We start from the raw sequence: 18,302 nt of genomic DNA, 5'->3' as shown, positions 1-18,302 counted from the left end.
GGGTCGTGAGGAAAACAAAGTCGTTGTGTTTATACAGTTGAAAATACTCAGAAAGTAATCACAATTATGTTTTCCACGCAAAAGGTTTTAGTGGTCTAAAAGAGTTAATCTGGAAATGTTAATCTGAGACACCTATGCTGAGCGAACACCATAAGAATGTTAATGAGATAATGCTTGCCCGCACATTCATTTTGGTGGTCATACTACACAAATGATTGATTGCAGGCACCTAGTTTGGGAAGAATGGTGCAGTTTATGTATAAACAGAATAGTTACAGATTTTATTGGCGTTAAATATACAATATGTTAAATGTTTTATCTCAAAAACATATTTTTTATGACCACAACATTGCATGGGATTCTGAGTAATTCTCACACTGGATTGTATCTGCTGCAGGTCTAGATAAGATTTGTTTTATTTATACATTTCCATCTGGTCCAGGTCACTGCCACAGATGCTGATGATGCTGAGTTTGGATCAGTGCAATACTCCCTCTTTGATGGCTTCAGCAGAAAGGATGACCACCCTTACTTTCACATCAACTCTGTTACTGGGGAAATCTGTGTGTCTCAAGATATTGATCATGAAGCTGGCCTTGTGACCTTTGACCTGTCAGTTAAAGCTGAAGATCAAGTGAGTTTTGTTAATATTGGCATTGTGGAAATTGACATTAAAGTGAAAAAGAAGCTAGTAATTATGTTTTCTTTCTAAATAGGATGGGCTCAGTTCACAGACATTTGTTCACATCAATGTGGAGGATGTGAATGATAATGCTCCTGTTTTTAGTCCTGAGAAATATGTCACGAGTGTGAGCATCCATGCCCAACCTGGCACTGAGCTACTCAGTATTTTTGCTTCTGACCGGGATTCTGGGAACAATGGAAAAATTACCTATGAGCTTCTGCCAGGAGAATCTGCCTCTTTATTCACTGTGGACCAGTCAACAGGTAACATGCTGGGACTTAAATCAGTTTTTCCAAAACAGTGTTTCATTTCAGAGAATCCCTTATTTTTACTTTAAATATAATTTAAATAAGTTAAATTAAAAAGCCTTAAATAGAAAGATTTAAAAAGAAGGAAATGGTTCTGTTGTCATACTGTCATATGCTATACTGTAGTACATAGGATAGCATAGATTACTCGTATATTTTGTTTAGACAACATAGTGCACACTTTTCTTGATGGTCAGGCTTTGAGAGTCTTCTGTAACAGATACAGTAATTGCTTTTGTCACATCACAGTAGGAGGCCTGTGGATTTACACAGCACCTTTCTAAATCCTGACTAAACTTGAGTGCAGATTGTTTGAAGTGGACTGTCATGCAGTGCTGAGGGTCTACAAAAATCTGTAATTCTGCTTTATATCATGTACTCGGTTATCTTATAAAATGTTGCAATTGTTGCTAAGTTAACCACATAGAGTGAAAGTTTCCAGAGTATATCCATAAAATTTAATTTTGCCAAAATATTTCCCTTTAAATCTGAAACCATTATTGTACAAATATGCCATGATATATTGAGCAATTCTATAATTTTTAATTATAGTACACTGAAAATGACATAGATATATATATACATTTAATTTTCTCTAATTTATTTTAAGTAATAGTCTATAATACAGATTTCAAATGTCAAAATCACTATAGTAGTTTAGAAAATACAGATAACTGTTATTATTAAAATTATTTGTATGGTGCATGTTACTGTCAGTGTCCTTTACTATTCGCACACATACGTAGACCTCCTGCTGAGCTATGTTGTTTGGTGTGACGCATTACAGTAATCAGATTACTCTGTAATGAAGTTGGAGGGCCTGTGATTTATTTTTACATAATCCCATTATAATCACTGTTCTGTCTTTAATTATAACATATATGAACAATCATATACTTTACTGTATGCCCTAAGTGTGTTTACTCTTAAGCAGTGCTCAGAAGCCTGTGCAAATGTTCCTCCTTTTACATTGAAACATGAATGTGTAAAACACGAGAAACTCATTTAAAACTCATATAAAATAATACACTGCAATTAATTTGCAGAATATGACAGCTGGTCAAAATAACAAAAGAGATGCAGTGTTTTCAGACCTCAAATAATGCAAAGAAAAAAAAACAAGTTCATATTAATTTTTAAACAACACAATACTAATGGCTTGACTTGGGAAGAGTTCAGTAATCAATATTTGTTGGAATAACCCTGATTTTCACAGCTTTCTTGTGTCTTGGCATGCTCTCCTCCTGTCTTTCACATTGCTGTTGGTTGGCTTTATATTACTTCTGGTGCAAAAATTTCAAACCTTGATTGACATTAATGTGTGGCATGGAGCATTGTTCTGGTTAAAAAAACACTCCTCAGATTCAGGGAACATTGTCAGAGCCGAAGGAAGCACATTTATTTTTCTTCTAGGACAACCTTGTATGGAGCTTGATTCCTTCACCATAGAAAATAAAGAATCAGGTCCTTCTTGAAAATGAATGTGTCCAATTCCAGCCTTGCTGAAGCACTTCCAGCCAGATGATCACCTATCCCCCACCAAATTTCACAGTGGGTGGCTTGTAGGCCTGTCCAGGTCTCTGTCTAACCATTAGATGACCAGGCTTTGGGCAAAGCTAAAAATTTGACTCATCGGAGAATACATTCAACTGCATTTATTTCCAGCAAATTTCTTAATGTTTTCTTAGTAAATTTCTTCATAAATATTTGTATTAACATAAAACGTTCAACAACTGAGATGTAAACTGAACAAGTTTAAAAGGTATTTGGTAAACAGGAATAGAATAATGAGTCCCTGAAAAAAGTGACTGCTTTAAGTGCTACAGTGCATCTTATTCTCATGGAGATGTTCCTTCAATCTTCCACCAAGGCATTTGCAAGTTTTTGAATGCATCTAAGGAGATATACATGATTTGCCACTTCAAGGATGATCAGCTTTGTCTCCTGTTTTGCTGAAGCACTGTCTTACAGTATGGGCATTGCAAGTTTATTGCTCTGGCCACATCTGCCATCCTCATCACTAATTATTTATTGGAAATAAATCATTTGAAAATTAATCAATTTGAAAGAAAGTGAACTTTAAGGGTTAGTTCACCCAAAAATTCTGTCATTAATTACTCACCCTCATATCGTTCCAAACCCGTAGGACCTCTGTTCATCTTCGGAACACAAATTAAATATATATTTGTTAGAACCTGAGAGCTCTCTCACCTCCCATAGACATTAAGGGTACTTTCACTATCAACATCCGGAAACATAGCAAAAATATCTTAATCTGTACTTCAAATAGCAACTTCTTAAAGGGGACCTATTATTCCCATTTTTACAATATGTAAAATAAGACTCTGATGTCCCCAGAGTGTGTATGTGAAGTTTTAGCTCAAAATACCCCACAGAATTGTTTTTTATAGCTTGTTAAAATTGCCACTTTTACGGTATGAGCCAAAACATTTTTGTGTGTGTCCCCTTTAAATGCAAATGAGATGGTGCTCCCCAGAAGAGGGTGGAGCTCCAAGAGCTCATGCTTCAGCAATACTGGTGTTAGCCTTTGCAAATAAATATTTCACTATTAGTACAAGCCTGTGCTCAATAACTTTATAAGTCCCACATATGATTATGAGCTCGACAAATTCAACGGTCGACTTCACGTTGCATTCATACACAATTTTTAACATCCACATTCCTGTATATACTATCATTCTGGTAGCATGTAAAGGCAGCATCAGTGAAAACAGGCCTAGCTTTAGCACCACTAGCCTTATAGAGTGCCAAGAAGCGCTTTCAGGCAATTTGGAAAACAAATGTATGATACTTTCTTTGTCTGGAGCTGACGTTTTGCACACAAAGCGTTGGTATTGATCCCTAAACATTTAATGGACTTTAATCATTTTTTCCATGATATTTATTTTGAAAATTAAATTTAACCACAGTGTTCTCAGCAGCTCAGATGGTGGTGTATATACAATGGGAGAAATATGGAACTGCGCATTTATATTATAATATTTTGGGATTCAAAAAAAATGTTTTGGTATGATAAGTACCATTATAGGCTGGTTGTTTTTGCACACTGCGGCCACTCAATTGTGCTCATACACCTTATAAAAGTGATTTTTGCATAATAGGTCCCCTTTAAATATGCAGTGGACAGTGAATATGACAAAGCAGCAAACACAATATAGCATAGATCTCTTTGAAACCTCTCTTCAGATTCACAATTTTGCAAGGTTTGTGACTTGTTTATTATTGTTTAAAAACATTATAGCATCTTAATAAGAACTTTTGAACAGTAAACTAATAAAGATGGAGAATTGGCCCTTATGAAACTTATAAACATGCCTAAAACAACTTTTATTTTTCACTTTTCTTATGACTTTTTTTTTTTTTGCCTCATGTCAGTTTTGACTGAATATCAGTGGAACACAAATTTTTTTTATTATTATTTGTTTATTTGCATGCAGGTGCTAGAAAATTCCAAAACAAACAACTAAATAAAATACAAACATTAATCTCTGTTGTTTGCACGCCAGTGTTTAACCTTCTGTGAACCAGTGGGGGCACGCATGCCTAAGATTAACCACTCCTGGTTTAAATCAACAGATGCTAAGGATTTTAAGTTAGATCAAGGTGACAGAATCTAGAAGGCCCCCCACCATCTGTCAAAAGTGGAGCTAGCCTCAAACATATCCACCATGTCACCTCCAATGATGGGTTGTTTTTCTCCTGTTAACTAGTGTTTAGGTTTGTTCTTAAAAGATTTGGAAAGAGACGGAGATAGTGTATAAGTAAAAAAAGTTTATTTATTAGAAGTTAAAGAATCAGCTTTTATTACACATTAAAATCAAGATAGTGTTATTAGGATTATTAATCTAATTACTCTTAAATTTCAGTCTGTAATCTCTTTAAAATTAAACCTTCTTTTTTAATTGATCAGACATCTATGCTGCTGTAATAGCTACAGCCTTGTGCAAGTGTCCGCTATGATGTTAATGTAGGTTTTGTGTGTTCCTCAGGTTCCGTCTTGCTGAACTCTTCCCTTTCCCAGCTGCGCAGCAGCAGTGTGAAGCTGTCTGTCTCTGCTCAGGATGGAGGAGGCATGTCTGCAGTTTATCCTGCTAACATCACTGTGAACATTTTGCAGAGCGACCAGCCTCCTGCCATCTTCCAAAAAGCCCAATACGAATTTTCTATCTCCGAGGATGCCCCCGTGGGCTCCTCTGTTGGTTTGGTTCAGGCTGTTACCCCTGCCAGTGAGTTTTCCTTGCTTTTTCTGAGAAATGTTATGACTGCCAGTGTAGGGCAGTTAGTAATGCATAATTGTAATTTGATGACTTTTTTAGTAACAGAATAATTGATTCAAAATAGTAATTAGAGTATAGTTACAAGCCAAGGTCTCTATTTGTTACATTGCTGAAATAATCAGTGTTTTATAATCTATTCTTAAGATTGTAAAAAGGATGTAGCACACGCACTGTCGAGTTAAGTGCCAGTGGATTAGAGACCTGCACCCGCGAGACCCGACACAACAGAGCGTGGCGCGGGACAAGATGGGCGAGTGCTGGTGCGGGCGCCGGCGTGTAGACACTCGTGTGTGTGCGGGATGCCGGAGAATAAAATGATTCAAGGGACTCCCGCAAAATAGAAATATCTAAACATAAATTATATAAAACAAATAAATTGTTATTCGAAACAGCAGAAAAAGTTGAGGGAACAGACACGCAGCACAATCACAAAAAAACACAAACAAACTACTGACAACAAGGGACAGACACAGCAGGGAATATAAGGGAGAATGGGAACAAGCAACAGGTGAGGGCAATCAGCTCGTGATCTGCACACACCAGTGCTGATGTATCAGCACTGATTGCCCAGGTCACGAGCTAAAGAAAAAGGCAGGACACAGACAACAGGGAAGACGATGAAGCACCCTGAACCGTGACAAGGAAAAGCAAATTTCTGGATTAATTGTTCGAAGGAGGCAAATGTGTTATCCAAACCCAGATCATGCACTGACTTTATACCATTTGAAAAATAGCATTTTTTAAATAAACAAATTTATCATTAGGATTTTTTTTTTATTTAAATAGTGCTTCTTGCTGAAATACAAGACTTCTAATTCATATAAATTGCTTTCTCCAGAGAAAAGTAATCTCATCTGAATCAGGTGCAAAATAAGCACACCTCAAGCCCCATTTCACAAGTGAAGACAGTTCTGTTAACTAAAGAATTAACTAAAATGTAATGTAATATAATGTAAAAAAAATAAAATAAAATAAGGGTCAGATTTACTAACAGGTTGCGCTAGCGCAAACCCACTTTTGCCATTAAAATAGTAATGTCAAGATTTCCTAAAGACACGCAGTGAAGAATTAGCGCTGAAAAGGTGTGGACACAATTATTTTTGCACCTGACTTTATTGAATATGCATTTGTAGGAGTTTCCCTTTCAGACGCAAAATTTATGGGAGGAGAGTATTAAAATGAATCACGTATCGCGATTTACTAATAATGGCACATGTCAAATTACTGGTATTTGTGCCATTATTTAACACCCAAAAAAGCATGTCTTAAAGCAGACAGTAATTTGCACTGCTCTTGGTTGATTTCACTGGTCATTATGGAAATTTTCTGGCTGCGTCTATGTTATTTAATGTAGGAATTGTCAGTAAGTCACCTGCAGAATTTCCCCTCCCATTGGCACTTTGATGGAATTGTGTTCTAATGCTTAATTGCCCTGTTTAGTAAATCTGGGCTTTAAAGGGTTAGTTCACCCAATAATCAAAATTATGTTATTAATAACTCACCCCCATGTCGTTCCAAACCCGTAAGACCTCCGTTTATCTTCGGAACAAAGTTTAAGATATTTTAGATTTAGTGCGAGAGCTCTCAGTCCCTACATTGAAACTGTGTGAACGGTATACTGTCCATGTCCAGAAAGGTAAGAAAAACAACATCAAAGTAGTCATGTGACATCAGAGGGTCGGTTAGAATTTTTTGAAGCATCGAAAATACATTTTGGTCCAAAAATAGCAAAAACTATGACTTTATTCAGCATTGTCTTCTCTTACGTGTCTGTTGAGAGAGAGTTCAAAACACAACAGTTTAGTGATATCCGGTTCGCGAACGAATCATTCGATGTAACCCGGATCTTCTTGAACCAGTTTACCAAATCATCTGAATCGTTTAATATGGTTCGCGTCTCCATTAACTTTTTTAATGTGGCTGACACTCCCTCTGAGTTCAAACAAACCACTATCCCAGAGTAATTCATGTACTCAAACAGTACACTGACTAAACTGTTGTGAAGAGAGAATTGAAGATGAACACCGAGCCGAGCCAGATAACGAACAAAAGATTGACTCATTCACAAATTAATCCGGGATATTGGTTTGTTTTAACTAAGCCACATTAAAAAAGTTAACAGCTTAAGTCATTTGCGGATAAATGCTTATTGGAGACGCGAACCATTTTAAACAAAACGGAATTAGAAAAAAATGAAACGAAAAAAATATATAATTTATTTAAAATGCTTGTTATTTTTTCCAGTATCTATAATAAATTAAATATGAAATTAAATTGAAAGCCCTACAACACCAGATCAATTACAGTCCAAGGTGTCAAAATACATCCACCCTTTTTTTTTTACATCTTGCTTTTCCACTAGTAACATACTATTTCCAGTCATCGTTACCCCAGTGACTAATCCAGTTTGCGAGTCAGGGATGACCTGAACGGAGGGTTAAATATCAGTCTAGTTGGCAGAGTTGTTAGGATAATGAGATTTGCTGTGGTCTGTTTCTCCTAGTGTACAGTCAGTTGTTTTAGTGAACAGTATTTTATGCCCATTAAGGTATTTGGTTTCATCACACATACTCAGTGATTCACATCTACTTAGTTTGAGGACATTTTAGATTTAGATTTTATAATAGTAGGCTGTCATCAAAGTACATATAATGTGCTTTTGTGAAAATGCTTAAAAGGTTACGTAAAAAGCTGGTAACTGTTAGATTGTGATTTGGTTTTGCAGTAAAATTAAGCATTATATATATATATATATATATATATATATATATATATATATATATATATATATATATATAGAATTATTCGTATTCATTTTTGTTAATTTAAGCTATTTTCATTGGTTTTTGGCTTATACACATGCATACACATACACAAATATTTAGAGTGCACTTCAGCAGTAGACAGTCAGTTGAGGTTAACATTTAGATGAGCTGATTAACCCTCTCTTCATGTCAAATGAAGGTTCAGAAATTCTGATTTGGAGAGGGGGGTGGGTCCCTTAATCTCTGGGGGCTTTGGTTTTCTCCATCCGTCTAACTGTCAAACAATAGGATAATGGTAATACCACTTTAAATACATATGTAAGGGTAAGTGTGTCAATAAGTTCTACATTTAGAAGCATACATTCTGTGTGACATTAAAGATCTATGTTACAGTTAATAGGTGATGTATTAAAAAAAAAAAAAACCTATTAATAAGATTATTTCATACTTGACCTGCAAATTAAATTCCTTTAAATAAAACTTTAAAAAGTTCACCTGTAGAATACAAATATTTATTTTATTAAAAAAAAAATCCTGACACTTTAATATAAGGGAGAATTAATGGAGACTTATTGAAAATTATCATTTTTATTGTATTATTTGTTTTTGCATGGAAAAATAAAAGAGTAGGCCTATGGGTTTGGAACAACATAAGATTGTGTAAACAATTAAATAATTTTTGGGTAATCTATGTCATTAAATTTAAAAGTTCACTGAAAAAGGGTAACGATTTAATATAGGGACCAACTCTCACTATTAACAGGTTGCTTATTAGATTATTAACATGTTTTCTGTTTATAAGTACTTATAAAGCATTTATGCTACACAACCATATTCTGCATCCCTAAACCTACCCAATACCTACACTTAACGACGACATGGCTGCCCATAAATAAGAAACAATTCAGACGTTTTTTTAAAGACAAAAGACGTAGTTAATGGTTTGTTTATAGCGATAATTATACCTTAAAATAACATGTGACCAAAAATTGTGTAGGATTTATTTGACCAAGTTTCTCTCAGAAATAGCTAGCAAATGTCAATAATAATTACAAACAAATGTCAAGTAACAGATTGAATAAAACAAAATATTGAAGTAGTAAGGCTGAAGTCATGTTTACTTATAAAACACACTTCATTATTTTTTGTTTTAGAATTTTTACTGTGCACAAAATTATTTCTTTAACACTTATTTTTCATGTCATATTAATTATATTTTGCTGGTCCTTTTCCTTGTAATTTCAGATTCAGTGGAGCTAGTCTCATTCATCATATCCTCAGGTGATCCTCAGCGGCTTTTCTCAATTGATTCCAAGTCGGGCATCATCACCACTGCCCAGCCACTGGACCATGAGTCCCTCTCTTATGTTATTCTGAACATACAGTTCCACATGGGAACCCTTCCTATCTATAGCAGTGCTCAGGTCAATATCTCCATCATTGATGTCAATGACAACCCTCCTGTGTTCCAGAAGACCTCAGAACGCATCACCATATCTCATAACACCCCTCCAGGCACGCCAATTTTTATCACACATGCGCACGACGCTGACAGCGGCCTTAATGGCAAAATTCACTACATGTTGCATCCTGAGAGCCACTTGTTTTCCATTCACCCACGTATTGGGACTCTAATGCTGAACGGCAACCTCTCAGGAGATTCCAGCCAGAGGTACGAGCTCAATGTCATAGCTGAGGATGAGGGCCACCCTTCTTTGAGCTCTACATTACATCTTGCAATAGAGATGGATTCCTTAGGCTCGGTGGAAGACACACTAATCTTTGAAACTTTGGTTTATCAAGTGGAAATTGGAGAAAGCGCTCCAAAAGACACTAGAATGATTCAGGTACGTGCTCATGGAACCAGATCGCACCATGGAGGGACCCATGACAAAGTACCCCCTATCATTACTTACTCTCTTAAAGTCCTCTCTGGCGTCCCACCATTCAGAATCCACCCAGAGACTGGATGGATGTTTATATCTCAGAGTCTTGACTATGAAAAGGAACCCATCTACAGATTTAGTGTGTGTGCAAGGACACAAAATAGCAAAACGGAGGCCACAGCAACGGTGGTTGTCACGGTTCAGGATGAGAATGACAATGCACCTGTGTTCAGTAGGGATGTGTATTTCTTCAGTTTGCAGGAGGGACCGTCTCCTCATGGGATGATTGGAAGAGTAAAAGCTACAGACAGAGATTCACATAACAATGGAGTATTGTCCTACATCTTGCTGTCTGAGGGAAAATACTTTCGCATCAACCCCAGAACAGGTTAGAATTACTGTTAATTTTTTTCCATATTATGTTTCATACACTGCTTTGTGGAAAAAAAAGGCGTCTAAAAATGAATAATAATAAAAAATAAATAAAAAAATCGATTGAAGTATTCAGTTCTGCAAGAATTTTTTTGTTTGTTTGTGTTATATTATTTTGTATTTTTAATATAACTAAAAATAAACTAAACTTAAATAAAATATTCATAATAAATAAAATAACCTTCTAACCTTTACTTTATGGATATTGTTCTATATTATAAAAAAAAATCTACTTTGTAAAAACATATCATTGGAGTACATTTTACAAGAAAATACTATTTCTTTATACTTAAAAATTACATCTTAAATTCAGTGTTTTTCGTTCTATTTCTTTGTAATTATTTGTGTAATTTCCTAGCAGTTAAAAATAAATGTTTCAAAATAAATTCCATACCTGTTCTGTCTTCTTTCTTACTTTTTTTATTATTTTTGGCTGTAGGAGAGATCATAAACATGGTGGCTTTGGATCGTGAGGAGCAGGCACAGCATGTTTTGAGGGTGATGGCCACAGATCAGGGTCGACCACGTCTCAACACCACCACTACTGTTCACATCCTTGTCACAGACGTCAACGATAACCCCCCACAGTTCACACACTTACCTGCCACTAAAGAGCTAAACGTACAGGTCATAATAATACTTTTTCTAGAAAACACAAGCAATACAAAACATAATTGTAGATTTTATTTAAATTAAATTAACAGGTTTACTAAACAGTTAATGTACATTGAGCATAAGAAGTTAAATTAAATTCAAAGTTCCATTCAAACTGAAGCTTGTGTAATTCCTAGTTACCTATCTATTATTCTGTAGATAGTGATCTCTAGACGTAATATGTTTCAATGATGTTTTTCTGCAATTCTAAAAGTACAATGTATTTATATTGTAATGTATTCTCAAAAGTTCAAAAGTCTGAGGTCAGTAAGTTTTTTTTAAGAATTCAATGCCTTTATTCAGCAAGCATACATCAAATTGATCTTAAGTGACAGTAAAGACATACATTGTTACAAAAAATATTTTAAATAAATTCCGTTCTTGTGAAATTTATATTCAACAAAATTCCTTGGATTTAACAATAGATTAACAACTTAGCATTGATAATAAGAAATGTTACTTGAGCACCAAATCAGCATATTACAATGATTTCTGAAGGACCACGTGACCCTGTAGTAAAGCTACCTTCAATGCCAAATGCATGTACAATATGCAAATTGTTTATGTGGGTTTTTTTTGCAGGTGTGGGCAGGCATTCCTGTGAATTCTGTTTTAATCACTATGTTTGCAAAAGACCTGGATGCTGGAGAGAATGGAACTGTCAAGTTTACAATGAAAGGTAAACTGATGAGAAGAAGATTTATTTTTAATTCATGGGTCATTTGTGTTTATATCACCCTGCTCAAAGGAAAAAATATTGTGATTTAGTATGAGATGTCTAATGTTTCTTTATATTTTTAGATAATCGGCTGGGCCACTTTAGGATTGATAACCGTAATGGTGATGTCAGGGTGACATCACGATTCTCCGCAAACCCACAGAAACACTACACCCTGAGAGTTGTTGCCACAGACGATGGTCTTTTTCCTCTGGAGGAGAATGCAGTTGTTCACATACAGGTTAGTGGAGCTGGTACTGGCATATAACAACACTGTGTGTGTGTGTGTGTGTGTGTGTGTGTGTGTGTGTGTGTGTGTGTGTGTGTGTGTGTGTGTGTGTGTGTGTGTGTGTGTGTTGTGAACTTTTCAAGGTCGACCAATAACAAGCCTCTTGGTTTGCTTTAGATAAACAAAATTCCACAATTGATGAGATGCTCACTCTGGCAGTGTCTACTGTACTCTAAATAAAAAATAAATAAAGAACCTGCGAAAACCTTCAGAATATTGATATGTATTGAACTAGAAAGTTTGGTCTGTGTAGATGCTAATTAAGTGAAAATTTCTAACTCAGTGCATGAGGAAAATTCATTTTGAAAAAATAGTCTTTTACTCTATGTATTTCAATTGACATCTACAGACACATATAGATGAAGTGCAATAAAATAAATACCTGTATGTTTATTAGTCCAAACAATGAGCAGTGCGAGAAAAAACACTTGTAGGCTATTTCACCTGTAGTTTCTTGTAGTAAATGTTTTAAAGGGTTAGTTCACCCAAGAATGAAAATTCTTCTTACCCTTGAGGCATCCTTGGTGTATGTGACTTTCCTCTACGAATATAATCAAAGTTATATTAATTGTCCTTGCTCTTCCAAGCCTTTCAATGGGGGTAAGCAGGTGTTTGTTGTCAACTGTTCAGAAGACATGAAATATAGTGTGCACATCTGTAATAAAACGTCCCTTACACGGCTCTGGGGGGTGAATAAAGGCCACTTGTAGCAAATCTGTGTGTTTTTGTAAGATAAATATCCATATTTCAAACGTAATAAACACTTTTTTTCCTCACTTCTGCTGACTGTGGGGAACCGGAAGACACGCAGGCAGATGTTATAACAAAACAAAATGCTGGTCACGAATTAGAAGCACAAAACAAGGATTTGCAAAGAAAACGTCAGATAAGCTAAGAGGAGACTGGTTTTCCTTTGCTAAAGTTTCCTTACTTTCCTTGCTTTGCTCCTACATTTTCCAGAGGCATGCTTGCCACGCATGTCTACCAACTTCTGCCTGCATGTCTTCTGGTTCCAAACAGTCAGCAGAAGAGAGAAAAAAGTTTTTATCATGTTTGAAATGGATATTTATCCTACAAAACTGCATGGATTCGTTACAGGTGGCCTTTATTCACCCCCCGGAGGCGTGTAAGGGACGTTTTATTACAGCTGCGCGCACTTTATTTCATGTCTTCTGAACAGGTGACAACAAACACCCACTTATCCCACTGAAAGACTTGAAGGAGCTAATATATAACTAATATAATTCTGAAAGAGGAAAGTCACATATACCTAGGATACTTTGAGGCTGAGTAGAAGATAGACGGATTTCATTCTCAGGTTCATTCTCTAACCCTTTAAAAATAGTTACACAAATTTTGTTTTTTATTCCAGGTTTTTGCCTTAGACCAACAAAATGGAAACTCAAAGGATTTTCAGAGCCTCGAATACTTCACTGTGTTGGAAGATGTAAAACTGGGAACTATCGTTGGATCACTTGGGATTTCTAATGCACCAGATATGCAGTTAAGATATTCTATTGTCGAGGGTGATGGTAGTTTGCAGTTTGGCATCAAAAGTTCTAGTGGTGAGCTTTATGTGGCAAAACATCTGGACTACGAAGTCACACAGCGCTACTTCCTGGTTGTACGTGCAGAAGCCCCTCCCACGTTCAATGTCACTGCATTTGTGGCAATCAGTGTTGTTGATGTCAATGACCACACCCCCTGGTTTCCTGGTAATGATAACTTTGTTGTGTTCGGTGTTTATGAGGATGTTACCAATGGAACTACGGTCTATGTGTTTAATGCACATGATGGTGATGGAAGTCTGCGTAACAGTGAGCTTTATTATTCTTTGACCTATGACCCCAACCCTGCCATAAAGGGACTGCCTTTTCACATCGACCCTCACACTGGAGTTGTCAAAACAAATGGACGGTTGGACCGTGAGCACACTGAGAACATTGTATTTAGAGTGACTGTCAGGGACAACGCAGAAGAGCCCTCTGATAGGAAACATAGATCAGTCATAGCTCAGGCGATTCTGCTGGATATCAATGACAATAGTCCCACATTTGTCTCCACTGAAATGGCTTATGTCCCAGAAGACACTGAGGTGGGACTTTTGGTTCATCATGTGATTGCCAGAGATGAAGACGAAGGGAGTAACGGGCATGTCATTTACAGTGTAATTTCAGGCAATGAGATGGGCTATTTTCATATGGAAAGCACAGGTAAGTGATTTATTATGGTATGGGTTTAGGGATGTAAATTAATGGAGATCTAGGCCTAGGATAAAATCACTTAAAGTTAAAGAAATATAGTTAAAAATGTTCATGGTCTTATTTGGTATGATTGAAAAAAAGCAGTCTCTGTATGTGTATAGATTCCCTTTAAATAGTTTGGCGTCAGTAAATTTTTTTAAATATTTTTAAAAGAAGACTCTTATGCTCACCAAGGCTATATAAAAACACCCAAAATGATGCATCACCCCTAGTGGAGTGAGCACGCAGCCTGAGCAGGCAGGGCAAACCTTGTGCTTCATAGGCCAAGGTGAATGCATCCACTATCCAGTGGGCCATCCTTTCTGCTGTCCTCTGTTACAGAAAAAGAGTTGCTCTGAGGCCCTAAAGCTCTGAGATCTATCCACGTACAGTCGCAGTGCACGTACAGGACAGAACAAAGCTAGGGCTGGGTCTGCCTCTTCCAGGGGCAGCTCTTGCAGGTTCACTACCTGGTCCCTCAATAGAGTGTTAGAAACCTTGGGCACGTAGTTAGCAAAAACTTTATTCATAAAAACTTATTTCAGTCAACACACTCTGTCACAGACCTACAGCAAGGTGTGGCCAAATAAAAATTATTAAATTAAATAAATTTAATTACTTTTAATTAATTAAAAAATCTACAAAAAATCTTTAGTTTTATTTTAAATATAGCTAAAACAGCTCCTTGTCGCAAAGAGAGAAAAAAAATCACAGCTACAATGAGAAAATAGCTACATTTGGTGACAAAATCCCCAATTTGGCAACACTACTCTGAAGCCAGTGTAATGTAGTTTTATTTAGTGCTTTTATTATTATTATTTTTATTATTATTAATGTTAAGAACAGTTTAGATGCTTAACAAGTCAACTACTTTAGTTTTTAATTAATGAATTTATTTATCTTATTTATTTTTTAGCAATGTAAAAGTCTGTGTTGTAAATTTTAATTGAATGCATCCTTGCTGGAAAATCATAGATAGATAGATAGATAGATAGATAGATAGATAGATAGATAGATAGATAGATAGATAGATAGATAGATAGATAGATAGATAGATAGATAGATAGATAGATAGATAGATAGATAGATAGATAGATAGATAGATAGATAATCTCTCTCTGTCTCTCTGTCTCTCTGTCTCTCTGTCTTGCAGGGCATCTGTACCTGAATTCATCCCTGGATTATGAATCCCAGAATGTCCATATCCTCACTATCCAGGCCAAAGACAGTGGCATACCCTCTCTGTCATCTACTCAGACACTCACAGTGAAGGTTTTGGATGTTAATGACAAACCTCCCGTGTTCCAGCAGCACATTTACAATACCACCGTCATGGAGAACAGAGAACCCGGAGAGATCATTATCACAGTCACTGTAGTTGACCTGGATTCAGGTAAGACTTCAAAATCTATATAGTATATAAAAGAAAAAAAAATATCTGTTGATAATCAAAACAGTTGCAGAAACCACCACAAGATGGCAATATGGTTACTCACAGTTTTCATCTTGCAGCTGCCATAATCAGACACAGCATTATACAGAGCTTCCAATTTCCTCCGTGCTTTTTTTGATGGGTTAATTAAAATTGCCATAGTTTCTGCATTATGCCAAAAATTATTTTATTTATTTTTTTGCCTGAACTGAGAGTGTTCACATCACCTGCATTAAGATTGTGTTATTTTGCTCTTAATCAGTGTTTGGCTTTTGAAATAACCACTTTCACAAATGTCAGTATTCATACACAGTTTGTGAAGTTTGATTTGAATAGTATAAATCTATAGTTTTCTTTATCTGATAGTATAGCATTGTCATTTATTGTTTTAAGTTACACGTTTCTGTATTAGAAGCAAGTCTCCATGTAGCTTCAAGTGTGCAAAACATTTCAGCATAAGTAACTTAAGGTAGTGGGGGGGGGGGGGGGGTTGTTTCATACACCATGTGTTATTCTGCGTGTCTTGTACCTAGTCCAAATATTCACAAATCTACCAGGGCCTTTTAAAAAACCTCAGCCACAATATCAGTGTCTGCCTGTCTCTCCTTTCTGACGTTATTCTAGAACAGCAGTCAGGCCTCCTGCAGGATATTTGAAATTGTGTGTGATGATTCACTAACTCAAGCCATCTGGGCTAATAAAGGCTGGCTATTTTTTCTCCCAGAATTCACTCCTTTCAGCAATGTAGCCTATGGTTTTTCTTTGATTTTATCTTCCATTACGTTAAGCCTCACAAAATCACTGCTGTTCATCAGATGAAGATTAATATTGTTAGTAATTGTTTCAACAGTCTCTTGCTGTTGCATTAATGCAGTTTGATTTTAGTACACTCATTAAGGTGATATATGACGCTTGCGGCTGCTGAAGTTTCCAGCTTATGTGTTTTTGAGTATTTTGAGTTTGGTGTGTGTCATCATGTGAGTCAGTGACCTGACACTCATTTTTTGTCCTATTTATTCATTTAAAAATACATTAATGCAATACACTTTTTCTATGAACACCATATTTTTATTTATTTATTAAAATTCATGTTCTTATTGTTTGCCAACACAAATCAAAAAAATTTAAGGTGAAACACCTGATGTCCTGAGGCCTCATTAAAACAAATTCTTGAAAAGGGAAACATTATTATATATTAGTGTGACATAATTTCTATTTCTTTCGTCTCACTGTAACAGGCAATTAAGGTAAACAGCAATTGGTGATTTGATATTCTGCAAAGGTGTCCTCATAAGTTCTGCTCATAAATTTCATAGCCCTCATAGAATATGCTACATTTTTTGCTCAAAATGAGAGAATCATAAAAATTGAATGCTATTTTTACTTAGTACTGCCCTGAATAAGCTATTTCAAATAACAAAAGTTTACATATAGACAAAATGACTGAATTTATTAAAATTGCTGATTCAAAAAAATCTTAACTGTCTGTTACATGAATGATCCACCACTGTTTTCATGTTTTGTGATAGTTGTTTGTGAATCCCTTGTTTGTCCTTACCAGTTAAACTGCCTGCTATTTTAGAGAAAGTCCTACAGGTTCTGAACATTCTTTGGTTTTCCAGTATATTTTGCATATTTGAACCCTTTCCAACAATGATTTTGAGATCCATCTTCTCGCACAAAGGACAATTAAGGGACTCATAAAAAACTATTACTAAAGGTTAAAACATTTTCTGATGGTCAAGAAAGAAACACAGTGCATTAATAGCAGGGGTGTAATCTTTTGAGCAGGATGATGTGGAATTTTCATTTAGTAATGTCCATCATAAGCTAATTCTAACATGTTTTCCAGAAGAAAAATACGTGCAATATAAATATATTTAGATTAGTTAGTTAAAAAAAACTTTTGTAATCTAATGAAAAGTTACAAACTACTTTTTTAAAGCATGTGTTTTATAATCTGCATTAAATTACATTTTTAAACCTTCCCAAACCTGATAATCAGTAGAAACAAAGTTACATATACAGTAGTTAGTAGAATGTCTAAAGTGGACTAGCAAAATAAAGTGTTACCTTGAAAGGTTTTTCAAAAACAACATGAAACCTAAAACTGTCTATCATTTTCCCATGTCTGTGTGTATCTGTAAGTGTGTATCTGAATGAGTGTCAGTGTCGTAGCATACTGTGTGTGTTTGATTATAAATCTTTTTTGTCTCACTGTGTGTGTGTGTGTGTGTGTGTGTGTGTGTGTTTTCACACTTGTGCTCCACATATACCAAATTCTGCACCAGTGTGTTGGTTGTATTCTAAGCCAGCTCTTGTGTATCATTTTTGCCTACTTTTTCTTTGTATTTTCTTGGCAATGCTGTTAAATGTAGGATTTTGTAGACTTTTTTTGTAAGCTGTTTTCAATTCAGAGAACTGATTAGAAGCTCCGAAATATCACTTTGCTTGGTAAGATGGTAAACAGACCTCATTCAGTCAACCACTCGTTTTTTCTGTATTTATTGGCACCCTCAACATGAAAATGAAGGAAAACATGCATTAAAAAGCCAATTACTAATACAGTGGTACTAATATGATACAATAGTA

At 35.7% G+C, this 18,302-nt stretch overlaps 1 protein-coding gene across 1 annotated transcript in view; it reads left to right on the top strand.

Annotated features, from left to right (window-relative positions):
• dchs2 (dachsous cadherin-related 2) overlaps positions 1-18,302 on the top strand; it is a 36,352-nt gene that overhangs the window by 4,623 nt on the left and 13,427 nt on the right. The window contains exons 2-10 of the mRNA XM_052544763.1: positions 443-634; positions 717-948; positions 5,004-5,240; positions 9,302-10,330; positions 10,814-11,001; positions 11,611-11,707; positions 11,830-11,987; positions 13,408-14,248; positions 15,432-15,671. Coding sequence (XP_052400723.1) covers positions 443-634; positions 717-948; positions 5,004-5,240; positions 9,302-10,330; positions 10,814-11,001; positions 11,611-11,707; positions 11,830-11,987; positions 13,408-14,248; positions 15,432-15,671 — 3,214 coding nt within the window. The remainder of the gene's footprint in view (positions 1-442; positions 635-716; positions 949-5,003; positions 5,241-9,301; positions 10,331-10,813; positions 11,002-11,610; positions 11,708-11,829; positions 11,988-13,407; positions 14,249-15,431; positions 15,672-18,302) is intronic.

This window comes from Carassius gibelio, chromosome B1 (assembly GCF_023724105.1).
Source record: "Carassius gibelio isolate Cgi1373 ecotype wild population from Czech Republic chromosome B1, carGib1.2-hapl.c, whole genome shotgun sequence".
Classification (NCBI taxonomy): domain Eukaryota; kingdom Metazoa; phylum Chordata; class Actinopteri; order Cypriniformes; family Cyprinidae; genus Carassius; species Carassius gibelio.
This window is presented reverse-complemented; position numbering and strand designations above follow the sequence as displayed.